This window comes from Dama dama, chromosome 14 (genome assembly GCF_033118175.1).
Source record: "Dama dama isolate Ldn47 chromosome 14, ASM3311817v1, whole genome shotgun sequence".
NCBI lineage: Eukaryota > Metazoa > Chordata > Mammalia > Artiodactyla > Cervidae > Dama > Dama dama.
Window position 1 is genome coordinate 69,087,989 of NC_083694.1, and position 15,454 is coordinate 69,103,442.

A 15,454-nucleotide genomic window follows, 5' to 3' on the forward strand; every position below is an offset into this window, starting at 1 on the left:
TCTGCATCTAGTTTAAACCATCGTTATTAATGCCATGCCAAATCCTCGTTTTTGAAAAGGCCTAGTAAAACTGGCAGCAATGTGATTTCACTACAAATACAATGACTACAAATTTCAGGGGCTGTCATAAAAATGGATTTGAACAACTAATTATTTTCAGAAACATTTTCTGCTCATAGTTTGTTTGAGGGATATAAAAGCTTAGCTGCACTGCAAACGTCCTCATATCCCTGTCTGATATTTACTGTGAGTTTGACACCTCTTAACACCCATGTTTTCTGCAAGTTGTTCTTGGCTCCCCATAAACAGAGTAAGTACTCAAGGAAAGCTGTAATACACGTTCACGATTGGCGGGGCGGGTAGCCATGCTTGGATGAAGTTGTCTATGAGCTCTAAAAGCAAAGACCTTCCATTCACTTGCTTCAGCATCTATGTAACAAAGTAGAAGTTAAGAAGTTCAACATCTCCATTGTCTTCAAAGATCAGGCCAAAGATGCTTGACCCTAATTATTGATTGCTGTCAGCTAGTCATTTATTTTCACCTGATTTAAGTTTTTCCTATTTTCCCCCCAGGTTCCTGTCCTTACAATCTTATCCCTAGGACCCCTTCAAGGTGAACTATAGAATAATAGGATTTTAAGAATCGAAGCATAAGATGATGATACCTTTGCCCTTTTAAAGGGCCTTTGCCAGACTCTCATCTACAAATCACCCAGTTGAAGAGAGGAAGGACCAGAGGAGGAGGTTAATGATTTGGTTAAAGACATGCACCTAGGTGCCTAGGGGAGTAGCAATTAAAGGCATACTTGGGGAGCTGGGCCATTTTCTTGAGTGAAGATTTCCCCTCGTTTAAATTTTAAAAGTCTGGATTCTGGCCCTATGAGATTTTCCTTAAAGCAAAGAAAGCAGAGTAATAAGAAAAGGTGTTATTTCCAGGTAGAGAGACAGCAGTGTGGTGTGGAGGGCAGTCTTAGCTTTTCCCATCTCTGAGGATATAACTAGAGAACCCAATTCATAGGCTTAACTTACAATGAAGGGGAGCCTTGTCCACTCAGGAAAATCTAACTTAATATCTCTTGAGTAGATATTACACAGGAGGCCATAATGCTTTTGTAACAACACTAGGAACATTTTTGATATTTGGATGGATGTTTAGGGATTATTTTTTCTTTAAAGAAAATGTATTCCTTTAAGTATGCTGGAACTGTCCTACAGTCAAAAACTTGATTACAAACTATGATGTATTTTAATGCTGCTGGATTCCAAGGCAGGCCTCATCCTTCAGAGAAGTATTAGTGGGTTCTCTGGAAAATCACCAACTCCATCATGTCACAGCTTTGGACACCATTATCTGGTAACCCTGCAGGGGCAGGGGGGAAGGTGTGGGGAGGTTAAAAACAAAAGTCCTTTCTTTCATATTCAAATTTCCGTGATGTAGCATGCTCATAATAAGAATGCTACTTTTGGCAAATTACTTTCCAACTAGCTTGCCCACTCCCTTTAAAAAGATATTTTTGGCAGCACCAGGTGGCATGCAGGGTCTTAGTTCCCCCACCGGGGACTGAACCCTCAGCCCTGCAATGGAAGCACAGAGTCTTAACCACTGGACCACCAGAGAAGCTCCAAGCTTGCCTCTTTTATCAAATGAAATGTTAGCCTCTAAGAATAACAATAATACAGAATTAAATGGAATGCCTCCACAGCTGTTTTAACTTTATATATGACAACTGTCGATTGACAATCTGACAATTCAAAAGGAATCAGTTAGGATTCAGTATTTATGACTTCATATTATGCTATTTTTTTCAGAAACTTCACAAAAGCCAAAAAACCTTCAGACCCTTTAAGATAAAACCTTATCCATCACCAACCACATTATTTATTAACACTATGCTCTTAAATCAACAGAAATCTAAACCTACAAACTAGGACCATTCTTCAACCTGTTGGATGGGCCTCTCAAAAAGCACTCTCTAACTCTGAAAACGCCTGTGGGGCCACTGTCCATGACAATTTCTAGCCACTTTGAGTTTGTTTTTTAAAGAAGAACGAGCAACGGAAAAGAGAAACAGCCAACAGTCATTAAAATACGAAAATCTGAATGAATTTTGATCATTTTAATAAATATATATCCAGAAAACCTCACTTTATTACAACACATTCATATACAAGCATCTATCATCTAAGTTTTCAACATCAAATGTTTATCAAATATTGAAAATAAAGGACAAAACATCACTAGACTATTCAGCCATAACACAAGAACGGGTTTTAAAAATTGGTCCTTGTGGACATTGTCCAAATGACGATCCTACTCATACACTGTATGAATGAGACCTATATTTAATATTAATAGCAATAATAAAAAAAGCTTTATCTTGGAGAAACTGGGAGGACTTACTTATTTCCTCCATTTGGAATTTGGTTCCTGTGAAGTATTGTGTAAGGAGGCCCAAGTCAGTCAGTAACCTTGGAAATGGGAATAAGAGTTTAGCAGGAGGAATTGGCTGGCGTGCAAGGAAGGATGGTCAGAGGGGCCCCTCTGAACACTCTTGCCAATGTACACATGAAAAAAACGACTGAGAAAAATGTTGGCCAAATACATAGGAGCTTTTGCCGACTGAGTCCCATTTCTCCAAAATAACTTTCCCCAAACGAAAATCTTTACATTCTTTAAGATAAAACCTTATTGATCACCACATCATGTATTAACATTGTGCTTCGTAATCAACAGCAAAAGTCATATATAAAAAACCACATGCTTTTATAATCTAAACGAGTGAAATGATGCAAAACAGATTAAAGTATGATGCATGCTACTGGTTCATGAAGTTCATTGGACAAGAAAACAAAACAAAACAACACAACTCAAAACCCAGAAAACCCAAACCCCAGCAACAGACCGTTGCCATAGAAAAGCTTGAGCAGCTAGTGCTGGTCCCTAACAGCTCTCTCTATTGTTTCCTCCATCCCTTTCTAAAAATGCCAAATCCAAAAGCAATTGGGCATCAAAAAATAAAGGAAGAATAGAGATGTTGAATCAAAAGTTGAACGCAATAGTTCGACGTTAAAGATTTCCAAACAATATTGATCCACCCTGTTTGTATTTTTTTTTCCTGTTTGTTAAATCCCTGCTGTACTCTGATTTATCCTTAATTTTCACATTGGCAAAAATTAAGATAAAGTAAGGCACCAAAAATCGCCCTGTATAACACCTTTCTAAAAGCCTCGTCACCCATCACAGGCAAGCCAGGGACTGGCAGGGATCGCCCTCTACTTGTATCGTTGATTGTTGCCCCTAGTCAGCTGTTTCATTACCTCCTATCCTATTTCATCTGTCACACAAGACGGTTGAATCCAAATATTTAACAGCACCAGGAAGCCATTTCTCCTAGCCCCCTGTCCTCAGTCTTTTATTCAGAAAAAAAATACTGTATCATAGAGATGCAGCAGACCTCCTTTGCTGGTTATATCGATATGCTTACCAAATAACTACCTAATTAACTGGCAAACAGGTGGAAGGTTCATCGCTAGTGACAGGCTCCTTGCAGGTCGTGGAAATAGCACAAGGGCATGCTGTCCCCCAGTCTAATCTGCTGATCTTCTCAGTAAGAAAACTAAGATATACGTTTAAGTGTTAAGTCAACTGTCTTCTTGGTAACGTCACCACATTTATGAGTAGCTCGCCGATGCCTACAATACAGATGTTTTATGCAATCTGCTCTCCAGGCATTTAAACGACATGGCATGTTCATGGCATAATTGTATCAGTTGTACAAAACTATAAAATCCATTCAAAATAAAATTTATGAGAGCTAACTGATCATGCTGTGCATGCTTCAAAGTTTGCGTGAGAAGATGGCTCATATTTTACTTCCTTTGCTGCAGCACAGCTTGTTACTCGGTGAAGGCTCCTTTTTCCTCAAGGACTTTTTCCAAGACTCACTTACACTGCTTTTTTCATTATATCCAGTCTCAAAATAATCATAAAATTGGCCTTTGCCCTCAAAAGCAAGGTCATTGCCCACAGGTCCATGGCTCAGGGGGCCACCATCCCTGTTGGTGTCATCATTTACTTTCTCATCATTTAATTTGGCCTTTTCCTGAACACCAAGTGACCGGACGTTAGTAACAAAGATTTCACTGGCGGGTATCTGGCCATCACCCTTGTAAACAGGTGCGCTGCCTATATCAAAATCCACCTGGTGGGAACAGCTCGGTAAAGGCAGAGGGGGAGAGGAAGAGGAAGACGAGGAGGGGGAGGAAGAGGAGGCAGAGGTGGAGGCACTTCCGACATTAGCGTTGACCGAGAGGGGTAAATTTAGGTAGTGACCACCACATTCCTGGTACAAGCAGCAGGCATGAAACTTTTCACACTCCTCTTTGGCCATCCGAGGTCGTTTCCGGTAAGGACAGTCTTGAGCCATAAACCACTCCTGGGCAGAGGTGCCATTGAAAGAGCAGGCAGGAAAGCACCAGTTATTCTGCATGATAATTTCTCCATGGATCCTTTTCATCAGATTGTTTATGAGGACAGATCTTCGGAGGTACACTTCAGGATCATCGATAAACTTTAGCTTTTCTAAGGACATATAAAGGATGTGGGCTCGCTCCTCAAAGATTGAGATGGTCTAAAAATCAAAAAGGGAAGAGAAAGCTTAGGAAGTGGCCTTTATTAAAGTATCATCCCAGCACATTTCTCTCTTGGCAGTTTCTGGGCCTGGGGATGCTGTGGTCTGGTTTCCCTCGGGTTCATTTAGAGATGCTCTCCTGGGGGCTGCTAACATCTCCCCTTCCCAGCAGACTGGCTGGTGGTGTTGAGCACTGGGGAATCCAGCCGCAATGCAGACCTCAGCAGGGACAGGTCAGGATGTCCGCTCTTTTATGGTGCAGTGAGGGGGATGGCGAAATGCACAAAACTAACCTATGCAGTTAGAAGTGAGGAGGGGGGTTCTTTGGAGAGCTGAGAAAGGGTGACTAGAGAAGGACAGGGGCACGCTCTAAGTTGCGGGTTACATTGTTTCTTTATCTGGATGCCAGTTACATGGCTATTTCACACTTTGTGAAATTTATCAAGCTGGACCCTTACAACACTTGGGCCTTAACGTGCATGCTAAGTCGCTTCAGTCCTGTCTGACTCTCTGTGTCCCTATGGACTCTTTGCAACCCTCTGGACCATAGCCCGCCAGGCTCCTCTGTCCATGGGATTCTCCGGGCAAGAATACTGGAGTGGGTTGCCATGCCTTCCTCCAGAGGATCTTCCTGACCCAGGGATCGAACCTGTGTCTCTTATGTCTCCTGCATGGGCAAGCGGGTTCTTTACCAGTAGCGCCACCTGGGAAACTCTGGGCCTTTATGTGTGTGTATACAAATATACATGCACACACACATACTCATCTATTCTATGTCAATAAATGCTTTCTAGAAGATGCCAAGTTGCAGGTGGTCATAAGTATATTTCAAGCCCTGGGTGAGACGTCAAGGAGCATGAACTCATGCTGCCTGGGCTGTTTTTCTGGGTTTCATTCTTGCAATTATCTCTGCCTGATAGAGGGACAAAAATAAAGAGGCTCGCACCCTTTAGGGAGCTGCTGGTTGCAGGGCCAAAGTAGGCTTTTTCTGGAATTGGGCAGGAGAAGAGGTGCAGAGAGGAAATCAGAGGACTCACTCCCAGGCTGTGCGATGCCATGACTGTGTGATGGTTGGCACAGACGGGCAGCAGTCTGGAAAACTGCTACAGCCACAACTCAGAAACCAAAATGGACATCAAATGCTTCTGTCCTGGGGCCCAGCTCTTCCAGGTCATTAAAACAAAAAAAGCTAACCTCAGGAGCTGTGAATTAAACCAGCCCAAGCTGACCAAAGGCAGGAACTAGACATACACGGAAAAGCCCAGCACCTGCCAATGCATGCTGATGTCCCCTTACGAGCAGGGTCAGAGAAACATCTAAAGGCTGGGGGGGGGGGGGGGGAGGGTGGAGGAGATGGAGTGAGAAGAGAGGAAGATGAATTAGAAAAAAAATTAAACATCCTCTCTGCACTGCAAACACCTATGGCCTGGGTTATCCGCTCCTCGATTAAGTTAGCAGATAGTTTTTGAAAGAAGGTAACCATAGGGAAAGGAACTGGTATTTCAAAAGCTTAGACAGCCAGTTTTAGACTTCTGGGTGCTTTCCCGATCCTGTCATTTCCTTCTTACTCATACACAAAAAAGTTAGCTTTGGTTTTTCTCTTGGGAATGAATTATATATTTTCACAAACAAAACATATGTCATGAATGCACCATGAAGGACACTTCTACTTTCATGCACACATTCAAAGGCTAGGGAGTCCACCTCTGAGAGGTCAGGAAAAACCCTGGGTGACTACCCCCGTGTGGGCACACAGGTGGCGTTGGCCCCGGGAGCCTGAGCTCAGAGACGGGGAGCAGGTCTGGAAGAACAAGTGCATGTGAAAGCACTGGTCACCATGAACCCTTAACGCAATTTGAGAAAAATGAAATCATTAGTAAAAAAAAAAAAAAAAAAAAAAAGGCATGCCTTGGATTATATAATTCTGTTATTTCTGGACAGAGGAGTTCTTGCTGGCTCTCTCTTCAAATACTTGTGAAAAATAACACAGGACCCCAAAAAGTGACAACAATTAATATCGCCCTGCTGAGAAGCGGCTCATTTTCATTGCTTGGGTGGAACAGTTTAATTTCTGGAAATGGATCAAGCAACTGTTACTAAGTATCTTAAACTCTTAATAAAAATAATGACTATTAAAAAAAACATACTTTATGGCTACAGCTGCTGAGTGGTGGGTGAAAATCCTCTTCTTCCACATACTTCCTCTTAAAGTATGTGATCTTGGATGTTGTTATAGGATTTGAAATTCCCCTGTAATGTGATCCTGTGGTAATAAATCAGATATGACAAATGACATGCGGCTTGCCAGAGGTTCTCCAAACAAAATGCTTTTCTTTTCCTTGCCTTCTAGAAGATAACTTGGCTACGTATTTGTCTGTACATGTGGTGATTAAAAATAAACATTAGTCTTAATAGTTGCTATCATGAGGAATCCTGTGACCCAGGCCAGGCAAGCATTTCTAGACAATTATAGAGGAAAATGACATATTTTAGCATTTACAAAATATTCAGAATCATAATTCTATGCACAGGCAAACAGCAAAATTCAAAAAGGGAAGTAATGTAATAACTGAAATAATATTAGTATTTATTCAAATTATTTACTTAAATTCATGATAACACCATTTTTCAAACGAATGTATCTTTAACTGTAACCACTAATAACTGAGCAACTTTTAAAAATTACTGGCTCTCAGTAAGTAAACAAATGACTATCTACACACTGGAGTTATAATATTCCTTCTTTCAAAATATGAAATTCAAATTTTTTTCATTTAAAATTAAACTTCAGGGTAACAAAAGTTCTCTTTGCTCTCAAAAATCCAACATATCAACCATGAATAAAAATAAGGTCTAATTTTCAAAGACCAAGCTTTTACTCCTTTTTAGCAAATCAGACATCACCAAGCACTTGTTTTCATTTCAGGTTTTTGGCTTTTTTTCCAATCTAGTAGCACACAAAAATCCAAAGGAACTCACCTTAGAGCACAGGAATAATGAATCAGGGAGAACATATTTTTTTCTGGGCTTACAAATTTTTTTACCTATAATACCAAAGCCAATTGTGTGCTTAATAAAAAGAAGAGCCACATAGCTGCTGGCCCAAAGGGCACATTCCTTTATGTCTCATGGGATAAAGATTTCATTGTCAAGCCCACCCAGGGCTTGTGTAGCACTGAGACCCCTACAGTTCTAGAGGGTAGAAAATCGAAACTCAGACTGAAGAGTTTCAAGATCTGCTTTGGGTCTCTTAAAAATACAAATGCCTGACTTTTACCTGAAGCAGCAGCACAGGGAAACTCAGGTCTGCATGCGATTAACATCACTTCTGGTCCTTTCCTTGGGGCCTTCAAGTCCCCGGAGCACTCTCAGCTCAGAAGGGCACCCCAGACACCACCCTCATCTACCAGTCTGGCCACAGAGGGCAGCAGAGAAAGGTCAAAGGCCGTACCTGCCAGTGGGGGACCGGCTCCCCGGTCTCCCTGCAGGGGAGCCTGGGCTGGCCCCGGGGGGCTCAGGCCTCCGTAGCTGTCAGCCTCCCATAGTGTCTGGTACCCAGCAATTTCAGCAGCTCCTTCTGAGACAATGGGCTCGCAGAATCTATTCATGGACAGAACCAGAGTCATCTCTGACAGCCTCAGATCTGAAAAAAGAAAAAAAAAAAGAAAAGAGCCCTAGTCAAGAGCAAGCCAGGGCATGGCCTTGGCATCTCCCTTCCTTTGCTTTGGGAAACTTTTCTTGCTCCTCCTCTTTGCCCTGAAACATTTTATTATTTTTTTCAAAGAAAAATCTCAGTAAACTCTCTTGCAGCTATTAGCTCAGCCTCTGTGTTCAGCAATCTGCATTTCATGGGCGGATCTTTAAAACCCCATTTCTTATTGTTCTCAGATTCCCCTCAGCCCTCTTCCAGACAGCTGCTTTGCCTTCTAAACATATTTTCCTCCTGACCTTCCCGCAGAAAATGTACCGCTAAGAGGCAAGGCCAAAACCCTTGCCGCTTCCTTTCTATTAATAAGGCAAAATCAATTTTCTAGTCAAGTCCCCCGAGAGTCTCCTTTGATGAAATCCACTAATCAATCAAAAGAAAAGGCTGGGGGAGGCAGGAATCTTCACCGGAATTCCATCTGACGCTCTCAGGTTTGGTCTTTCCACGTGCCCGTGGCCCCCTCTTCCTCGGTTTCCGCAGGGCCAGTTCCCCTACAACATGTTGGGGCTCCCTCCACTTTCTTCTCCCAAAGCGAAGCAGACAGAGACACACTTGGTAGTTGTTTCCACCAGCCCCGATCGGCCTGAACTGGATCTGCCTCCAGTCAAAACACTGAGAGATGAAGACAGAAAATTGGCTCCAGTTTCCAGCCGTGAGTTGCAGTCCCACAGGAGCCAAGCACAACATCCACGGAGCAGGCGGAATATTAAACAGGAGCCAGGGCTCCAGGGCCAGAGGCAGCCGACAACTCTGCACCGCGAAGCTCGCAAGGCAGAAACTTTCCAGGAGGCAGCACACCACTGCCCTCCGGTGCACTTCACGCCCCTCCCTGGGGCCTGCGGGGAGGCTAGGAGGCCTCTCTGCTCTTAAGGTGGGCCCTGGGCTGCTCTGCACCTGGGGTGCTAGGGCTGTTCCCCTGGGGGTTCAGTGTCTGTACCTGGTCCGAAGTAGGGCTTGAGGTGGGGTCCAGAGTGAGTGCAAGGGGGAAGAAGCCCAAACACTCGGGGCCAGAGATTGGGGTGACAGCCAAGCAGCCTCAGTGCCTTATTAACCTCCCGATTCCTTTGAGACCCAAACATCCACTATCTCACTTTGCCGTTTAAAGAACTGTCACAAAGAGTGATGTCAAGGTCTGCTCTCTTGAAGACTGATTTGTGTTTGAAAGACGCTAAGGGTCTACTTCTTGCTTTCTTCTCCAAATTATACAGTTTGTAATGTTTGGGGGGTAAGGGTAATCTACTATGGTCTTGTAGGAGACTATTATTACCTACATGTTAAAACAAGGGTCCACTTCCAGGTAAAGGAGGAAGGGCATCAGGGGAAGGGGAAATAGCTTAAGTGGAAATGTCCTGGCTATCCGAGAAGCTCTTGGCAGCAGTGACTCCATCCATCACCCAGGTTTCTCTCTGAGACCCGAAATTCTTTCCCAACCTCACTGAAGGAAGCCCAGCCTTCTGACATACAGGGGAGATGTCCAGGTCAGGGTCGACGATGAGGACCCAGCTGATCTGGGCTGCTAAACCACCTTTGTTGTTGTTCAGTCGCCCTGTCAGTTCCGACTTTTTGCGACCCATGGACTGCAGCGAGCCAGGCCTCCCTGTCTGATCCACCTAACCCTTTTCTTTTAAAAAGTGGCAGCAAGGACTTGTTGGAAAACCTTATTTCAAGAAAAAAAAAAAAAAAAGTTCTGTAAAAAGAAATGGTCAGACATGCCATTTATTCTGTTCTTTGAGTCATCAATCAAGAAATTTAGACCACACTGATTTCACAAACTAAGCCATTCTATCACCCAATAGAACAGATGCTCAAACTCAGCATCCAAACAAGGTATCAAGCCTCATGATGATCTGTTCCCTGGAAGACTCTCATGAAATGGTCCAATTTGTTACCCTATTCTAAGAGACAATTGTTATCAGGAAGTGCTTCTGCCAGGAGCAGAAGAATGATAGAGCTTTTTCTGAGTTCATAACCATGTCTCATTGACTGCAACTGCTATTTTCTCACTTGAAATTTACACTCACTTTTGTGTTGGATTCTGGAAATAAGATCCACGTTTTTTGCCTATGTGGAAATTTTATTACATATAAACTAAAGCAGGTTGACAAATCCATACCCGGTAAGACAAGAGAAACATTTGCAGGCCCCTAGCAGCAATTACCTGTTTAATAGGACATTATATGGGCCCTGCGCCGTTTTATGTTAGTAGGGGTTTGTTTATATTTTAATGACTTATCCTCGTATAGTTTTTTGGTTAAGGATTTCAGTGTTTCTTTTTGTTAGTATTGTTTCCGGCACATGAAATTCTATTCTTATGCATTTGAGCTTGAATCATGGCATAATAGTTTTTATCTTGGCTGTTTCTTCCTTTTATACTATCTAGTTTCAGTAAGTTTTTTTTTTTTTGAATGGGAAACTTTTACACACAAAATCCTCAATTGGAGAGGCTGAATTCCACAAGTACTTTATATGTCTGAATAAAATATAAATAAGTTGGAATTATTTGGGAGCAGGGAGGAGATTTTGCAGTTGAGTCTTCCTAGTCTATTTAGAACTCACTGGGATGTTAGCAGATTAAGGAGGCAAGTTCAATGTTCATGAAGAATTGGAGAATGGGGCACTAAGCCATGATATTGCATGATCATTTTATTTGTATTTTGTGTACACATCCGAACTGTCATTTTTTCCCTCAGTACAATGAGATTTACACTGTAATTCTGCTACTGAGTTCAGAAGTTTAAATTCACAAATTTATGAGCTGTGAATACTAGATACAGTCAGAGAGATGCACATTTATGATAGATTTTGTTTTTCTAACATCAGAGGTGAGTGGATGCAAAAGAAAGGTATTAAAGTGTGTTTTGTCTATAAGAGGGTTTAAAAAACAAAAACTAGAAAGCCCTTAATCTTTTCTCCTCAGGCTCCTGCATGTCTGTTTTGTCAGCCAAGGGAAGGTAGCAGAATGACACCTCAAGCATTCCCCAAAGGCTGAGGGCTAAAGTGTCAAGTTTTGCCAGCAAATGTTCACAGTAAAGTTACCAGGAGGTTTTACACACTATGGTTCTTCCAGATGAGTTGGGCTGCTTCTCTCCTTGGAGCCATTATGATGCTAATAGGAATGGCTGGCACAGAGAACAGGGTAGCTGCAGATTCAGTGATGCCTGCCATCCAACAGGGGATCTCAGTCATTCTTTGCCCACCCCATCCCTCTCATCCATCATTGGAAAACATTTTATTAAGAGCATTAGAGCAGTTCAGAGGTCTAACTCCAATATTGAAAAGCACGGAAATAAAGAGCTGGTATTTTCAATATATCTTTGAGGTTGTCAGTCTTAGATATCCTGCCCAGGTGGAATCAAGCCCTTGATCTGACATTGTCCCTAACAAGCTATCAACAGCTTGACTTGGTGGTGGCAGGGTCTGGGTGAGTGGAATAAAATCTTTCAACCCTTCCACATAGGCAGATGTCGCTTTTCTACCAGTCCCTGCAGTACACCTGTCTGCCCTGGGAGATACATTTCTCAGCTGCAGCTCTGAAAGGCCAAGAGATTTAGGTCGGATCCTGGGGTTGGGAATGGGGGTGCCAAACCAGAGGGGGATGAGGGTGGGGGTCCAAGCCCTGCCCGGGGCGCCAGGTCTCCCCATCCCAAGCCCAAGACTGGGGGTCTGGGGTTTGGAGACCCACCCCCTGCAGGCGGGCAGCAGCCGACGTCCGAGTTCCCACAGTGACACACCCGGGGGTCGGGGGCCCTAGCCCAAGCCCCTCTGGGGGAAAAGCCGGCAGAGCTCCGCCGGCCGTCGGCCGCGGGAGAAAGTAAACACCACCCCAAGTGTCTGGGAACAAAGGCAAGTTGTCTTTCCACGGTGTTAGAGCCGTGCGCCTCTCCTGAAGAATAAGAGCTATGATTACTCCTTCTTTTCTTCTTCTTTTTTTTTTTTTTAAACCAAGTTTCCTTCTAAGGGAAATAAACACCAAAGGTAGGATTCCAAGGAAATGACTCACGGCGGTTGGCAGGGCTCTGGCGAGGCTGGCCCCGGCCCGCGCTCCAGCCCGCAGCAGATGCCTGCCCGGCCCTCCCTTCCCTCGCCGGCCAAACCCGCCCGGAGCCCCGGGGCTGCGGGAGCGCCCTCCGCCTCCGCGGGGCCCGAGCGGCCAGGAGTCGGCCGGCGCCTCCCGCCCGGCCCGCACCACCCTCTGCCCGCGCGGCCGCCTCTCCTCCCCCCTCCACCCGCCCCCCGCCGCCTCTGCGGTCCCGGCCGGGCACACTCCGGAAAGTTGCTAGGGCCGCGGAGGCGGGAGGGGAGGAAGGGAGGAGAGAGGCGGAGGCGTGGACCAGGCGGGCAGCAACCGGGCCCGCCAGGGAGGTGAGCTGAGGACAGAGGAGCCGCCGCCGCCGCCGCCGCCCGCAGCGCGGCCCGGCTGCCGGGGAGGGTGCGGGGGCGGAGGTGGGGGGGGGGGAGGACAGAAGGTGTCAGCTCTTGCAGCTCTTCCTTTTTCTTGCAAACGCGCGCTCTTGACATCCACCGTCCTTCCCTCCCCACCTGCCAACCGCCGCGGCGTTATCCAGACCTTGGGGGTGGGGGAGTGGGGCGGCATGCCTCCTACTGACTCTGCACTCGGGGACAGGCGACCAAGCGGCTGCTGAGGACCCCGGGGTGTCACCGGAGCCGCGGTCCCCACGGGCCCCTAGAGTCGGCTCGGTGAGCGCGCGGGCGGCGGCCGCTCCCGCCCGGGTACAGGCTCCGCGGCACATGCCAGCCCAGCGGAGAAAAGCCCGCGCCGCCTCCGCGCGCAGCGGCTCCCCGGCTTCTCCCCTGCTTCCACCCCTCTACCCCCGCCACTGGCCGCCCGGGTCCCGCTCCGGCCGGTGCGCGCCCACTCGGCGAGGGGCGCGGGGGAGCCGGTCCGCGACTGCAGACGCCCGAGGGCACCGGCCGTCGCCCTCCAACCCGGCCCGGCCTCTCCGCCCCCGGCCGCCGCCCGCGCCCAGCCCGGCTCTTACCGCGGGGTCAGCCGGGAGGCGGCGGCGGCCGCGGCGCTCGAGCTGCTGCTGGCCCGCGCCGGGCTCGGCGCCAGCCCGGCCGCCGGTGCACACTCCGCGCGCTCCGGCCTCGGCCCGGCCCGGCCCGGTCCGGGGAGGCGCGGGTGCTGGTGCTGGTGGCGGCCGCGGGTGCGCGGCGGGCGAGGGTCCCGGCAGGTCCCGCCGCCGCGACTGGGGCGCCGCGCCGCCGTCGCTGCAGACGGTTATGGTAATGAGCGGCTCTGTCTAGCGAGGAGCGTGTGAAACCCGTCAATCCTGTTTGCCATTTCCCCGTGGATTTCCGAGGAGAGGTTCTGCACGATGCCCCCAGGGTGAGCGAGGCAACATGACAAGCGCGCCCGCTCGCCTCCCTCCTTCCCTCCTGCCCTCCCTCCCGCCGCCGCCGCCGCCGCCGCTCCTTCGGCAGCACACGGGGCGCCCTCCCCTCGCCCCCACCCCAGCCCGCCCCCTGCCTCCTTCCCTCCTTCCCGCCCTCCCATCCCTCCTCTCCCCTCCCCTCCCGGTGCCCGGGGACACGCGGGCCCAGCTCCAGCCCGCAGCCCCGACCCCACGCGCTCCCGGGCTCCGGCCCCTTCGCCCTGGGGGGCTCGGCTGCAGCCGAAGAATATATTCACCCTGCAACCTTCTGAGATGTCTTCTCTCTTTTTAAAAAATTTGGTTTACTTTTGTTGTTGTTGTGTATGCGTGTGATTAAAAAAAAAAGATTCTGCGCCTTTCCCACCCTTTGCAGAAGACTTTCTTCTCCTTTGCCACAGCAAACGGAGATGAGAAACAGCTGTGTTTGCAGGGCCGGAGCTGTTCTTCTCCCCTCGCCGCCCGCCCCCGCCCGTTCCCCGCCGGAGCTGTGTGTGTGTAGCGTATCAAAAACGCAACCTTGGTCCGACTGCAACTGGAATTGGCAACTCTTTCTGGGTGGGGGAGCCTTCAGGGAAAACCTCCAGGAAAAAAAAGAAAAAAGTAATAAAGGAGGCTGTCCTTGGTCAAGAGAATGTAATATAAGCCCCGGAATCACATTATTTTGCAAATAGTAATTTTCCTCTATATTGGGCTCCACTGGAGTTTGTTTTTTTTTTGAAACATTAATTCATAACTTCTGTCTAGGGACCCCTCCATAGTCGAGATGGGTCATTTCAGGTGCAATGAACGCAGAGGCTTGGAAGGCAGAGACCTAATAAAATGGGGGGAAGGCACCTGCGCAAAAGTGTTACAAAGACTATAATGTTTGTTTACTGCTACTATGCCAGATGTGCTAAATATAACACTTCTTTAAAACAGTGATCCTCCGACTGTGAAAAACCAAACCTCTTGCTGCCTGGCTCCCTAGGAATCAAGAAGAGGCACAGACTGAAAATCTGGGAGGAAAGGAACAAGATCAAGGATGAGGATTAGCATCTGCAAATTGAACCCTATCTAATTTGCATGTTTATTTCTTAGAATTGTAATTAAATTTGTGTAATAAATGTTTTCCATTTCATTCCTATGCTTAAAATTTGGGTGACTGACATACAGTTAAATGAATTTTTTTTTTCTTAAAGCAAATGTAGTTTATTCAATAAAGCAGCAAACAAATATTAAACATAATTAGAACTAATTTGCTTTGAAGGTATTTTTGTTGAACTTTGTACATTAAAGACTCTCAGAGGTTTTAAGGGTATTAGGAAGCTGAGAGAAGGCAATTATGCTGAAAACAGACTAACTCAACAGACTTCCAGGAGCACTATTTCATTTTTTTCCAAAAGATGTTTCAGAGTTGCAAGCCTAAAACTGGGAATTGGGCACCCATCTTGGCTTTATCCTGAACCAGATTAAATTGCATTGGGTGATGCATGTATAGGCCATTATGATGATGATTTAAGAATTGTAAACATTCTATGGGTTAGAATGTAATTTTCATTTCAGTGAGGATAGAGGGTAAGGAAAGACACAAGGGCATTTAAAGCAGTCCAAGTACTTGAAAATCTAAATCAGTGTCTAACTCAAAGAACTAAATGTGAGGGCTTGGAGGCATGGCTTATTATTGTTTTTATCTCGCTATATTAAAGTTTTATAGCATTTAAAGGACTATGGGGAAATCCCCA

The 15,454-nt window shown here is 46.4% G+C and overlaps 1 protein-coding gene across 1 annotated transcript; it reads right to left on the reverse strand.

Annotated features, from left to right (window-relative positions):
• Positions 1-2,102: 2,102 nt before the first annotated feature.
• SERTAD4 (SERTA domain containing 4) lies at positions 2,103-9,067 on the reverse strand. Its single transcript, XM_061161034.1, has 4 exons — positions 8,745-9,067; positions 8,083-8,274; positions 6,779-6,894; positions 2,103-4,631 (listed from the first exon to the last, which is right to left on the reverse strand). The coding sequence occupies exons 1-4, from the start codon at positions 9,022-9,024 to the stop codon at positions 3,864-3,866; spliced, it is 1,356 nt and encodes a 451-aa protein (XP_061017017.1). The 5' UTR covers positions 9,025-9,067; the 3' UTR covers positions 2,103-3,863.
• Between the last annotated feature and the right edge of the window lie 6,387 nt (positions 9,068-15,454).